The 14,627-nt window shown below is 39.5% G+C and overlaps 1 protein-coding gene across 3 annotated transcripts; it reads right to left on the bottom strand.

The window, feature by feature from the left end:
• Positions 1-2,943: 2,943 nt before the first annotated feature.
• On the bottom strand, positions 2,944-12,538 carry wipf2b (WAS/WASL interacting protein family, member 2b). Of its 3 annotated transcripts, none has more exons than XM_027016106.3 (8): positions 12,405-12,538; positions 9,825-9,956; positions 8,904-9,036; positions 8,714-8,824; positions 7,721-8,383; positions 6,171-6,380; positions 5,681-5,782; positions 2,944-5,338 (listed from the first exon to the last, which is right to left on the bottom strand). In XM_027016106.3, exons 2-8 carry the CDS (start codon positions 9,888-9,890, stop codon positions 5,298-5,300), a joined length of 1,326 nt encoding a protein of 441 aa, XP_026871907.2. In that variant the 5' UTR covers positions 9,891-9,956; positions 12,405-12,538; the 3' UTR covers positions 2,944-5,297. The 3 variants fall into 3 exon arrangements, with proteins under 3 accessions (XP_026871907.2, XP_081560215.1, XP_035385328.1); XM_081704089.1 differs by having other exon boundaries at positions 6,175-6,380; XM_035529435.2 differs by having other exon boundaries at positions 8,786-8,824.
• Positions 12,539-14,627: the final 2,089 nt, after the last annotated feature.

The raw sequence follows: 14,627 nt of genomic DNA, 5'->3' as shown, positions 1-14,627 counted from the left end.
GAAATTTTCCTTAGAAAATTCCTTAGAAATTTCTAAGGATTACAGAATATGTAAAACAAAATACATGCATTTTCTTTATCCCCCCTGCACACATTCTTGCTTACCCATTTACCCTTTCTGTATTACTTCTATATATATATGATTGGCCCTCGCCCATCTTGTCTCCTTGGTTACCCTGTCTCGACCCTTTGTTTTGTGTTAGTTCCATTCCTTAGATTCATCTTCTCTGTTTCTGTTCTGGTCCTTGTTTTGGTTTTCACTGTTTTTATTAGTTACTTGTTGGCGCTCATCAGTCTGTATATTTAAACCCTGTGTTTTTCCCTGTTAGTTTGCTAATCTTTGATAATCAATGCCTCCGTGTCCTTAGTTGAATATAGTGAGCCCTGTCAAGTTTTTGTTGCCTGTGTTATTGTTCTAGCTGTGTTCCATGTTGTACATTTCTATTTAGCCACTTTAGTTATTGTCCTGGTTATCGTGTTTTACTTTCTGCTTGTCTCATGTTTCCTGGATCCCTCCATGTTGGTAAATTGACCCTGGACTGTGACTACAAGTCTGATTATGGACTTACCCTTAATAAATCTCTCTCTTCTCGGCATATGCATCCGCCTCGTGATCACTCCACCGTACAATATATTGATAAATATAAGCATATATAAACACGTAAATCATTTCAAAATAAAGAAATGTATATATTGATTTATAGATAATTACAGCAATTTGCTGCAGTATTAGTTTAGTGGCAGCTATACTGCCATGATTTCTCCAGCAAAAGGGCATAACTTTTTTGTGCATCATCCTGTAAAACCTATACCAGCAATATTAACACAATAGCACCACTTAATGGATTTAATGTTACCTGTAAAATCTATTTTTAGAGATACTGAAATAAAATTTAAAAATAGTAAATAAAGTGTCACTTAAATCCTGTTAATTTTACTGTTATATGCCAGGATAAACTTGATTTTAAAAGCCAAAACAACAAAAACACATTAGTCATTTGTCACACAAGGCCCTCTTACTTATACAAAATGGATCACGGATCATGAATACTGCTGCATATCCCATGTGAACTGTATCACTATGTTTACTTCAGAACTTTAACCACCGATGAACCATCTTGTCTTACTTTTTGTGAAGCAAACCTTAAAAATTATTTTCTTCTGCTTAGGTTAGAGTGTCGAGTGCTGCTTCTTCTGACATGATGCTGCTGCTTATAAAATCCATCAATGATACATCACTTCTGTAAACAAGATAGAAACTAATATATTTTTACATGCTCTTGAAAAGGTCATTAATATACAAATTAATAAAATGCATTTTTTGAAAATTCACTGAGGACTCGACGACCAACAGTGACTATCATCAATGTAGCAAAATATAACAAAAAACAATTGTAGTTAGCTAGCTAGACTAACAAATCCTACAACACTGTCTGGTAGAGTGGCATGGAGAGATCTTAGTAACACTATTCATGATAGGATTAGCAATGTTGATATTTTAGTGTGCCCAGCAGTCTCCTCTGCGGGAAGGGACTTTGGAGACGGGACTGGAGCGCAGGAAGGCGAGTAACCTGGTAAATGTACTCGTGAATTTTCAACCTTAAATTCTCTCTCTTCCTAGTCTTACATAATACAGCTTTAAGCGTTGTCTCTTAAGTTACTGAACTGGTTACTACATTTAATGCTAAATGAATAAAATAAAAAAGATAGATACATTAGATACATTATGTAGCAGATGTAATATTTTAAAAGTTTCGTTCTTACCTGTCATTTGCTCAAATGGCGATATCGGTACTTCTCACTTGGCTGAAGCTCTGAGTGCATGCATGCATTAGTATCTCCCATCAGAGACATGCTATAAGGGTGAAGACAGCTATCCTGAACACTTTACCAAACGTTTGAGAAGATGGGAGCATGCCACAACTTGGTCAAAACTCTTAGGATTTTATTCTGACATTGGAAATTTGTGTGTGACTGTGAAATCTCTTGAAAAGTTGTGTGGCCTTAGGCCAGCATTAGTCTGAATCATTGTTTTTGTTGACTTCTAAGTGACATGGTTAACACATCTGGGTCAGTGTGTCTAGCTAGCACATGATATCCTGTGATGGATGAAAGACGGGTGCAACATGGTGTTGTACCTGTCCCCGAATTAAGAAGCCATTTCAAAACACAAAAAATATAAGACCATGAGACGCTAATGATCAGTAAAATAATTCTCAAATTAATTCTCTTATGTGTGCAGGGGGGTGTCATATAGTGAATAAATCATGTAAAAACATAAATGTCTTCAATAGGCTATGCAGAGAGTGAGAAAGATGATTACCAAGAGTTGTTCCACTCATTATTTTCGAACCAGCGACAATGGAAGGACAATTGACAGTGGCATCGTCTGTTGGCCCAACCCTAGTATGGGTGGCTTAGGTGTTGGTATCTCAACTTCTCAAGTGCCATTTTATTTCTCATTCCAGTCTAGAAAGTCCGGATTCCCCCCTTTGGTCATATATAATTCTTTCAGGCCAGCTAGGGCATGAGGGGTCATAAACATGTAAAACCTCCACTTACACTCCTACTCGCCCACACCCACTACTAAGCCCCAAAAATGCCAGTGTCACTGCTGTGTTGAGAATAGCTAACCCTCCAAAGAGCAACTCATTAGCAAAAATAATTCAAAATGTAGAAATTAAAGACTATAATTATACTATTTCACATGTCCCTATTAAATAGGTGTACCCCAGGGCTGGACTGGGAACTAAATTCTGTTCTGGACTTTCATTCTAGATCAGGCCACTACAGTCATGGGCTCCAAGATGAAATCACCCAGTTGTTTTTGTAAGAAAGACAAACTTTGCATAGAATGGGTATGATACTTCTTAATAACCTAATCAATACACTGAAAAGTTATTACGATATATTTAAATTTTCCACAAAGAAGTCACACATCAGCTGACCTTTTGTCATTTTTTTACATTTTATTTGTACTGGTACTACATGGCTGACCAATAGAGGAACGCAACGTATAAACAGCAGATAATGGGAGAGAACACACTGGAGTCTCTCTCAATGTAAGCGAAACTGTGCATCTACACTGTCTCCTGGTGACAGACAATGACAATACAAGAAGAAAAATACTCAGGCATTTATACTCATTTATTAGGGGCACCTGAAGATTAGTCAAAGGCTCAGTTTAAGGCCCAGGTTATTCACATGTGCTTCAAAGCATTCCCTATATTACAAGCTTTGTACAACTTAAAAACAGATTAACCATTACTACCATATTTCCCTAAATAGTTTAATGTACTTCTGTTATTTTCCTTTTTCTAAAAATTGTGTACCGATGAGCTGTAAGGCAGAATGGGTGGTGGGGGTTTGATGACTTCTGCAACAATTATTTGACTCACAGGGGCATGTGAGCTGCACATAATTCAAGATCTGGGAAGGAAAAAAGAGAAGGGAAAAAATACACAGTGCATTGTTTACCCCTACCACATAAAGATGTATGCATGAATACATCCACAGCATTAACTGGCCTTGCAAAATACTGTCCAATACCATCATAAATGCAGATGAACTGAATCAATAAATGATAATCGAAAGTGTCAGACATAAAGAATCAATAACGAGCCCCCATCCCACCCTTTCTCATTATGGGCTAAGTTTACATAATTAAGGACAGCAGAGGATTATAGAGCTGTTAGTTGAACACAACTACCATGATAGTTACCAAGTCATGTTCCAGCAGTATTACACAATTTAGTAAGACCGTCCCATAGCCTTCCACCATTAATTGACTTTTTCCAGTAACTGGTGATAGGCCACCAAAAACAAAAGTGTGTTAAACTGTGAAACACACAGCACTCCTGCGGCTCCACATGTACAGTTGTAGCATTTCAGCTTAAGTTTGGTCCCAATGTGTCACATGCAGTTTAAAGAGGGTCCAACCAAAGTGAATCTTATAGTGCTTAACCAGCTTCCAGTTCATTTCACCCCTTTGGGAGTGTAAGTAGTGTAAGTAGTGTTAGTTTTCTCTCACTAGGTGTGAATGCAGTGCTAAAGCAAGGTTGTCAAACAAAGCAAGTCACTGGGCTGCACGTCTGTGGTTTGCCTTCGTCCCAGCTGGCACACCGTGAAGCGAGCTTTCTGAAAGTGGGAGCAGATTTATCATCTTGTCAAGACAGAACAAATGGAAAACATGCATAAGCCTGAATTCCCCTCACGATGCACGGCTATGAGATGCAGTCTCTGCAGAGCAAAGCAAAAGCAACATTTCCCCACACCATTAATAAAAAGGTTTTAAAAAAAGATCAAGAAAATCAGAATACATCATTGTTAGTATGCCCAATCTGGACAAAAGTCCTACCAATGGGAAAGGAAAGGCATGGGACGACTAAGACAGAAGCATGCAATAGGAGCTGCTCCTCTTGGCACTTCTGGAAAGAACTTTGTTATAATAGTTATTAAATTATGAGGGGCAAGTATTCAAGTCCCAAAAGCCCCCTGAGAACTTAAATTAATGGCTGTTCCCTGATAATGGGGTGTGTCAAACGAACATTTAAATAAAAACAAAACAACAACAACAACAACAACAAAACAAAAACAAAAACACCACAATAACCCAGCTAAAGCAATTTTAGTGCTTACAGTTTACAGTTCCAGTTTGCACTCAAGGACAGGCATGCAAATTTCTCTGCTTTCTAAGTCATTAGCATATTCACAGTGCATCAATCTGGAACAGGTTTTGGAGAAAGTGTTAACCACAGCATTATTATTATTAGTTTATTAACTACAAGTTATTAATTTAGTATAACTTATAATATTAATAATGATAATAAAGGATATGCGCATCAGGATTCTTCCAAACCTGTTTCTTTTATCTTAAGCCATACCCTCTTACACAGGTCTGCTGAACCTTCAGTACCAACAGCTGGTGTCTCAGTCAACAACGGCAGGACTGCGCTGTGCCACCTCACTGTCCTTCCTTAGACTGCAGTGTTAACATCCACATAACACACAACATCTGGAGGAAAGAAAAACTGGCCATTGGGGTAGAATGCAACACAATGTTTTTTTCTGCTGCTTTCCCTCTCCGTACCCAGTGGAGTGAAGTCTTTTCCCAACCCGTTGCCAACAGAGGTCTAGAGAGCGTTGCTTGCATGATGGAGTTCGCTCGAGTGAAATGGAATGTTTTCCAGTGAGGCAGAGGATGTTAAGGTGCAGGCTTGGTGTGTGTGGGTGTGTGTGTGTGGATGCAAATGCGCAAGCTTCAGCTCCCACATGGCACCGTAAGACTTGTCACAGTGTTCACCTCCCCACAGGAGGAAGTGGAGGAGCTCCCCTCACCGCTGCCCAACAGAGACATAAATCATAAGTTATCAATCACACCACAGCTCAGACAGTGACCACACTTTCACTGTAATCACCCACAACAGCCACCTTCACATAACTAGTGCAAAATGTCACTTGGACATCGGGGCATGATGTGCAAATTTAAATAACATTAAGAGATCATGGTTGTCCTTAATCGACAGGGATAAAGGTTTACTGGCCTAGTTTCCCTGAACAAACCAGCTTTTTGCTTTATGGGAGGTGCTATAAAACTAGTTCAGTACTGCAACTAAGAAAGCTGGCAAATAAATCTGTGATTCTGAGCAGCACTGCAGAATGAACGATTGCCCAGGCCTTACCTCTGTTAGCTTTGCTGGGATAGATCTTTGTGAAGTGTCTGTACTCCTCTGGTGGGGGGAAGTCATCCAGAGGATGGAAAGAATACTTAGACTCAAAGTCATCTTCAGCACAATCCAGAAATGAAGAGAGTTCATAGAGGGAACATAAGTTCGCAGTGAAATCATACCATACTCTGTTCTTCAGTATCAAATATGACATACAGTAGATTTGACACTTTTTTATTTGTGAAAGCATTCTTGTTTCTAGATTCACCTACAGTCACATTCTCCTATGGTATTGAAGCTTAATTTCCAGGTGCTGTGGTCAGCAGTCAAACATCATCCTTTACAGGTTTCATGCATTTCAGTTTGCCATCGATAATTAAATGGGAAATAGTTTTTAGTTCTGCAGCCTAAGCAATCTTAGATTAAACATGTAGACTAAAAAATGCTTGCCAAGTTGTAAATATTGTAGATATGGTCAACCATTGTGAGCGTCTGGTGCACTTACCTACAAAGGAGCGGGGAACAGAGGCATGTCCGTTGCGGATGGGTGGTGGTGGGGGTGGGGGTGGGGGCCCGGCAGGGGTACGTGAAGGGGGAGGAGGGGGCTTGCCCCTGCTGGGGGCATCAGAGGGGTTTCCGTGAGTTCGGTACGGGGGTGGCGGAGGAGGAGGGGCTTCCCGGCTGTTACGTGGTGTCTGCCCTGGGACCGGGGGAGCTAATTCAACACAATTTACAAACAAGTGTTTAAGACACAATGAGCAGTGAGAAAAGGCCCTGGGGTTTACAATAGATGTGCATTAATACAAAGCATCAATAGTACAGTGTTCCACTGATAGGGGTTTTTCAATGGTCGTGGCTGGTGCACATGCAGACATTTTAGATAGTAGGGAGGCTGATGGTTGATATATAATGCTGATATCGTCTTTTTCTGCACCTTCTAAAATTCAAAAATATAATAAATAAAATGAGGTACAACATTTCTAAAATTAAATGAATACTTATTGTATACATTGTTTGCTTAAAGAGAGCGGCACTCTTGTCTGCAGTTCATTTATTTTTGTAAGAATATCTGCAGGTAATCAAAAAGCTAAACTTTTGGGTTTTTTGGGGGGGGTTTGGCTTGGTTGTTAAAAAACAAAACAAACAAACAAACAAACAAAAAAAAAACCACAACACAGCAAAACCCCCCACATAAAACAAATCATCAGCTGGTTCCAATTACCTCAAAAATGCAATTAATCAATCTACAACTGCAATGAATGATTAAATGAATACAATTTAATCTGTTTTTTTTCTTTAAATTATATTACAAAGTTCCTTTTACTACTAACATAGCAGCAGGCCAAAATAGTCTGAGAGACAAATTCTGAAACAAGTACCAGTGGCTGCAGCAACGATGTTTAGCCAAACATTTTAAAAACATCTGCTCAGAGTACATGCATGTAGCCTGTCAGAGACGGGCTGCCATCTGAAGATATATATATATTTTATTATTATTTATTTATTTATTTATTTTTTAACCACCATTTAAAATAAATGCACTGCATTGTTCATGAAGCTGAAGTTCTTTTTTTTGTTGAATCGCCAGGCCAGGCTAGAAGAAGCTATTTTCACCTACATTCAATCACCTTGTTGTTTTCTTTCATTTGGTCATTAATGGCAAGCATTTCAGTGCTTCTGGTATCTGTGATGACTAGCTGGGCAATGTCCATAAAGACTGTGCCTATGGCCATGCTTTATTTCTAGTTGATAACTTTTTGATTGCCTGAACCATGTTTATTTCTTCTGTGTAGTTGAACCTCATTTGCTCCTGGATATTTAATCAATCATTTTCTGAACTTCTTCACTCCTGTCAAGTTTTCATGACTGTGGGTATATTGCACTACTGCCCTTTAATGCATAGTAAACGACAGTAACCCAGTTATCATCACAATTTGCAGTGTAAAATCTTTCAAATGTTCCCTTATGCCTCAAACTTCTTTAATGTGTAACTTCATTAATGTGTAATGCACAGTCTAACAGGAGGGAGATAGTGACTGCCACTGGGGGACTCACCTGCTCCTCGGCCTGGTGGATCTCGTGCAGGAGGTGGAGGACGCCCAGCCTGTGGTGATGGAGGAGGGGGTGGAGCATGTGCCCTTGTAGGTGTATGGCCACCCATGGCTGGCTTCTTGCTGAGCGAGTTATGTCGCTGGGGCAGTTCTGGGGCAGTTTCATTCACTGGGCTGGAGGGACCGTTGGAGACCACAAGCTGCTGGCGGTATGGGGGTGGTGGGGGTGGAGCCAGGGAGGAAGAGGATGAGGAAGATGAGCGGTTGCTTGCTGGAGAGGGAGGTGGTTTGACAGGAGGTGGTGGTGCAGCATCACGTCCCGGTGCAGGAGAAGGGCCCCTCTGCCCTGGTGTGGGTGGGAGGGGCTTTTCTCGGTTGTATGAAGATGCATGGACTTTTTGCGGCGGGGCGAGTGGAGCATTACCACGGCGAGACATGGGTGGAGGGGGAGGAGGGGCAGAGGAACTGTGTTTCATGCCTGTCGAAGGGCTGCTGGCTCCACTAGAGGGGCGTGACAGATCTGGAAGCGAAGGACGCTGAGAGCGGCTTGATTCAGGCGGAGAGGCCTGTTGAGTGGGGCTGCCTGTGTTTTCAGGGCGACCTGCTGGGCACGGGGCAGCAGGCCGAGAGCTGGGAGGCTGCAGAGCAGACCTGCCTAAAGAGCCATCTACAACGTGCAAACACAGAGAGACTGAATTCAGTCAGGGAAGTTTCAGTGTTAAACGAAAAGGATGTGCAGGCAAGTTAATGCATTTAAAAAAATCATCATTGATGACATCTGGGAGGAAACACCATGTGAATGATCACCATCTCAAAACTGACAGCCTAAGACTTGTGAAGCATAGAAATCTAAGTGATGGTAGACTGTATGAGGTACACCTTCTGGAAGGGTCATGTACCTGGACACATTTATTCCTAAAGTATATCCTGTTTAAAGAAACCAGTGATGAGTCAAACCTAGTCCAATACTGAAACAGGAGGATTAAAACATGCATACCTCCTACAGGCCGCAGTTTAGGTACACCTCCCTGAAACAAGCCACCCATTGACTGAGCTCCCGTAGACATACCTCCACCAGTGGCCCCGCCTCCAGCCCCTCCTTTCGGCTCTGTAGGACAACAGAGTCACTGTCACTCAGCCTGCTGTGTACTGAGAAATCGTAATACAATATAATGGTAAAGGCTTACTCTCAATCATGGGAGCACTCCTATCATTGACAACATCAACCTTCTTTAGTCTGGTTCCTTTGCAGATATCTGACAGCAAAGCTCCTCTGCCTTTTGCTTCATCATGAGACAGTTTAGGTGGGGTAGTGTGTGCCTTTATTAAAACAAACAAACATTACCAGAAAATCCATGAAAAAGAAAACTCATGAAAACAACTTTGGGTAATAAACATTTTGACTTCTATATAAAAGACGTGATGGATAAAAAGAACTTACTTTGAAACAGAAATTACTTCAAAAGATAGGTTTTCAAAGAACAGGACAAATATGGTAGTAGACTCACTGACGGCACATAATTTTATTGGTATTTCATATCCAACTGCGGGGAAAAATACCCAAGATCCTAGAGGATTACTTTCTTGCAAGCTATACCATTTAGACAGCTGAAATAGTCCATTTTGTGCTCGCACTAAGTCAGTGAGCAATGAATATTTTTAGCCTTTTCTAGACAATACATTTAAAAAAGCAAGCATATGTAAGATAGGTATATAAATATATAAATTGTGGGATTTGAACCAATCATGCAAAATGTAGTAACATTTTCTTTGGTGTAACTCATTATTTTTACAATAACCCTAGTTTTCTGATCTGCATCCTGCATAAGAAATTAAACATGAATGATACAAATCACAAAAAACTGAAATCACAAAACTTTCACCAAACAGGCTTTCCAAAATAAAATCCTTAACTCAAAAAACACAGTGTCAAGAAGATCCAATTAAAACTTTCCTCAAGTATACCCAAAAACTATGGAAGGTATCTCAAGCCTGTGATTTGACACCTGTCAACTGTACAATATCATTTACTCTTTAAGAAAGACAAGTGACAGATGCTCAGGGGCTGCAAACAGCCCTTGAGATGTGCTGGGGGTTGGACTACTCACTTGGCTGAAAGTGGGTGGTGGAGGGGGCCCCCCGGGTGGTGGGGGCGGTGGAGGCGGGATTGGCATCCTGAATGTGCCTGCAGTTGTGGAGCTATGTGTGGGATACTCTCAGATACTCATGGAGGCAGTCACCTGTTGAAACATGTATACTAATCAGTTAAAAGCTTCCTATAGTTTTGGGCAAGGTCTCTCTAACTGAGTGTAGTCACTGTGCAGGTGGCTGTTTACCAATTTAGACAAAAGTAAACAAAGGGCATAAAAATTACAAAGGAGATTCCTCAAGTAGGAAAGGACATTGTTCTTGGTTCTGCACCCTTCATAATCAACTAACATCTGGTTAGCAGTGATCCAATGATGATCAATATATATGGTAGCTGGAAAATTGTGTATGATAATTGATGGAATCTGCAATTGCACATACCCAACTATATGTCTGATAAATCAAAATTTCTGCTCTATGCTAGCACCGAACACACTTGAACTTGAAAAGTGGACTGCACGGTAGTCTCAAAGACTAGTTTGAGAAGCACTGCTATATAAAACTCATTAATTAGTTCATGTAGCTGGACAACTGCATGGTTAACAAGTGAAAGAACAAGTGAATAAAACACATGAATTTGTGAAACTGGGACTTTATTCTTCATGCTTGAAAATCAAGGACTTTGAATTCGATTTGTTTTTTTACCTAGTGGTCTGCACAATTTCACCTAGACATGCCACAATCCAGAATATAGTTAACAGCAACAGGAACAGTGAGGATCAATATGCCAAGACTCCACCTCAAATGGATAGGCTGAAGTCAAAACTACACATTTGGATTTTGAGAAACATGCTTTATTAGACAGTGTAAATAGAGACATTTTCCAATGCTATGCCAGCTTCCCCCACAATTTACTATCTGAATGGAGGTCTGTTGAACAAACAGCTATTTTGTGTGTACCAATTAGACTAGTTAACATTTGTCAAACAGCATTGTTGGTCAGTTGCAGATAATCAACCTCTCTCTCTCTCTCTCTCACACACACACTATTTACAGCATTTTGCTGATGGCTTTATCCAAATCAACTTACAATTATGACTGAATACAACTTGAGCTACTGAGGGTTAAGGGCCTTGCTCAGGGGCCCAACAGTGGCAACTTGTAAGTAGTGGGGCTTAAACTGGCAACCTTCAGATTACTAGTCAAGAACCTTAACCACTGAGCAACCACTGCCACACTTTGTTATAGGTCATAGACTAAAACAAACCTTAACCTTGCAGAGCTTATCCTCAACAATAAAAAGGTGGTATTTACAAAGTTGTCAGTGTAATATTTAAATAAATGGCAGAATTTGGAATGCAAGGGCTCATTCTTCTAGTATTCCTTGGCATTTAAATATTTAAAACATCAATACTGCACCACTCCCAGTTTAACATCCCAACCACACGCCTTGGGCTACATCCAAACCAGCTGTCCAGTCCTAAATATTTATAAACCAAATGCACTCTTCAGGACCCCAGCCAAAGAAGCCACATGGTATAGCGGGTAATCTACTGCAATAATATTTGCAGCCAAAGATTCTGCATATCATAGTAAGCTCCATAAACAAAACAGGATAGCCAGTTGCAGGGGCCTTTCTGAAATGAAGGCGGACACACAACCAACAAGAAAATGTTTAATAATATGAATCCGCTATAATAATTAAAAACTAATCGACTTGCTAATAAAATTTCCCCCGTTTTCAAGATACTTCGCGCAGATATCAAAACATCAAGAAACACCTCTTCATTCATACATACATTATCCGATGTAAACATTTATTTGCACGCAAAAATCCCTCATAAACAATGAACCAGCAATTAATTGTATCTAAAATTACACACACCAACGAAACTCGATCTAGCTAGTTAGCTCGTTAAGTAGCTGGCTAACTAGAAAGCCATTTACCAAAATACCGTTAGGGAAAAGTAAGGAAAGACTAAGATGCCTGCCGAAGATAATTATCTTTTAATGAGACTGACCGTTTTGCGTGTTGGCTGCACAGTTAACAATCCCGGCAAAGATTGCCAAGACAGTTAGCCAGCCAGTTTAGCTCGGGTAATTTAAATTACCCGTAACCAGCTAATTAAGCTTTCTGGTTCGAAATATTAATAGACGACACTGCACATGGGCTCCTAACTACTGCATTTTATGAGCTGACAGCGTTAGTTGGGTGTGTTTCTTGCAGCTCTGTCGCTATCGTCGATCTAAACAAATCGGCCCTCTTCATCTCTTATGCGATAATAAAAAGTTCGTTAGCTAATGCTAGGAATCTAGGTTACCCGCAGTCCATGTATTAAAACAGATTTAACACTATTTAGTATTTATGTGAGTTATTAGAGGAATTAATAGTGCCACTGTATTATCGGACGCTTATCTAGACACTAAAGACCTCTGATTAAGATGATTATTGGTTTTACTGTTAGAGTAAGGTAGGCTAAGCTAGCTAGCAATAGATATCTGCGAGAGTACTAGCTAGCTAGCCACAGAGCTTCAAAGCTTCATATTGTATCGATGGGCCGATTTAGTTCCTGAATAGAAAACGACATGTATTTGCCTACTTTTCTTTGTAACACCCGAAGTCTTCACCGTTAGCGTCTCCCTTTATGCATGGTATCACTTCGCACAGATTTATCCCTGTGGTCAACCCGGAAACGTTTGAGTGCGCTGGGACCAGAAGTCCTACAGTGGCGGAATCTGATGCTACACTGGCTTGTCTGTCAATGACACGATTAGATGGTCCCATCGCACAGGCAACGCAGGGATGTTGGCTGTCTGCTTTCGGCAATAAATAACGGATAACCAAGTAGCTAAAGCACAAGAAAGCACAATTTCAAATAGTGACAAATAATAATTTTTAAAAAACATACAAGGCAAACAGCTAGTGTTATGGAGAAGGTTTTAAGTTTTTTCTTTTCTTTTTTTTTTTAAACAAGTGTACTTTGAAGGCTATTTTTCCTTCAAGCACCCCTATCACTGCTAGTTTTCGATACCCAATTGTATGTCCTATAACCTTCAGGTGTACTGATCGCATGCATGCGTAACTATTATTTAGGGCCTGCGTAAATCATAGATCATAAGATTACATGAACTCGGCGTAATTCAACCATAAACCTGTCTATTTATATATATCTTGGGTGACAATAACAACAACAATACTCCTCCTCCTTATAATAATAATAATAATTATTATTATTATTATTGTTGTTGTTGTTGTTGTTGTTGTTGTTGTTGTTATTGAATACAAGTAAAATCCTGAATGTCAGTGAGATTTGTCCAACAGTATTTCCTGCAGGATACCGCAAAAAGTAGGTCAAGGCTGGATAAACAAAATTGTCTCACAAATTTTGATGCAACATTCGTCCTAGGTTTAAACACCAATTCCAGGTGATGCTTACTGCTTGAACTCTTGTAAAGGTGGAAACTTGTTTCCTGGTGTTGGTGATTTCCAGATAGAGACCCCACCAAATCTAAAAAAAAGAAGCAATGGTGTAAGATGTGACAAGATGTAGTGTCCACATCCTGAAATCAAAGCCATCTATAGAAATGGACTCATAGTCTGGCACTTTTGGTCTTAGCCTTGGAAAGGACAGGTGGAAGGTAAGGTTATACATTTCCTTAAAAAAAAAATCCTTAAGTAATTATTTGCAGTAGATTATTTTCTATTTATGAAATGCAATTTATTGAGCAAAACAAATATAAAAAATGTCACTAAACAAATAAATTTTCAAAGGTTTCTGAAAACTTGTAATATTACTCATTTTATTATGTATTTTTGTAGTGGAAAAAGCATAAAAGCAATGTATAGTGTTTGAATAATAAGCTGTTCACAACAGAATGGCAGAGACAAAAAAACTACTTTTATTTTAACAGGTCCAACAGGACATGGGCAACAGCAAACACAAAATACAGGCAGAATAACAGAATGATTACAAGTGCTGAGAAATGTAAGACAAGCAAAATAGACTTCACAATGATAGACTGAATATGCTGCTTATACAGGGGAACACCACAGGAGTAACTAGACACAGGTGATATTAATAATCGGGTTATCTGGAATGAACTACAGGCTTGTGACTAATGTAGTGTACCTTCTGTGGACTTTGGCTGGAAGGCATGACAATAGCAAAAAAATTGACAACTATTTCTCCTTCTTAAATCAAGCGATTGTGACAGAAGATGACCGATGTGTACTTTCAATGGATTGTTTCAATGGATTCAGTAATTTTAATGCTATTAATATCCACATCATGGAAAATCATTATCAGGCCTAACAGACTGTCACAGGCAGTCAGTATTTTCTATCTAATTCTCTCCAGCAGGATTAGCAGTGATGACAAGAGTATATCCGATAAAGGTTCTTGAGAACATTTTATGTTGAGTGACAGTTAGTGGAATTGGAATGGAATTTTGAGAGAGGAGGACATTCTTGAAAAAACAGCAGCTTTAGGCCAGTTTCAGATCGCAAGCTGTACTGCCATTGTGCCACCACTAAACCGCCGAGCCAATGATGAGTTTTCACACTTGTACTTGCTTTCGCTGACTTTTCATCTGAACTTTCATTTAAGAGTGTGGAATTCAAAAATGTAAGGATTATTATGTTTTGTTTCTTTCTTTCTTTACTGTTCCATATTTTGTTAACATCAAAATTGTTTATTGTAGCTTTTTAGATGTATTTTACAGCCAGTATAGCCAGTTGTTCATTCAAAATTTTCACTATAATTTATAAAATAAAATATAAATCACAAAGCAAAACACACCTGATCCCATCAAAGGCACATTAA

This window comes from Electrophorus electricus, chromosome 2 (genome assembly GCF_041902795.1).
Source record: "Electrophorus electricus isolate QZ-2024a chromosome 2, ASM4190279v1, whole genome shotgun sequence".
NCBI lineage: Eukaryota > Metazoa > Chordata > Actinopteri > Gymnotiformes > Gymnotidae > Electrophorus > Electrophorus electricus.
This window is presented reverse-complemented; position numbering and strand designations above follow the sequence as displayed.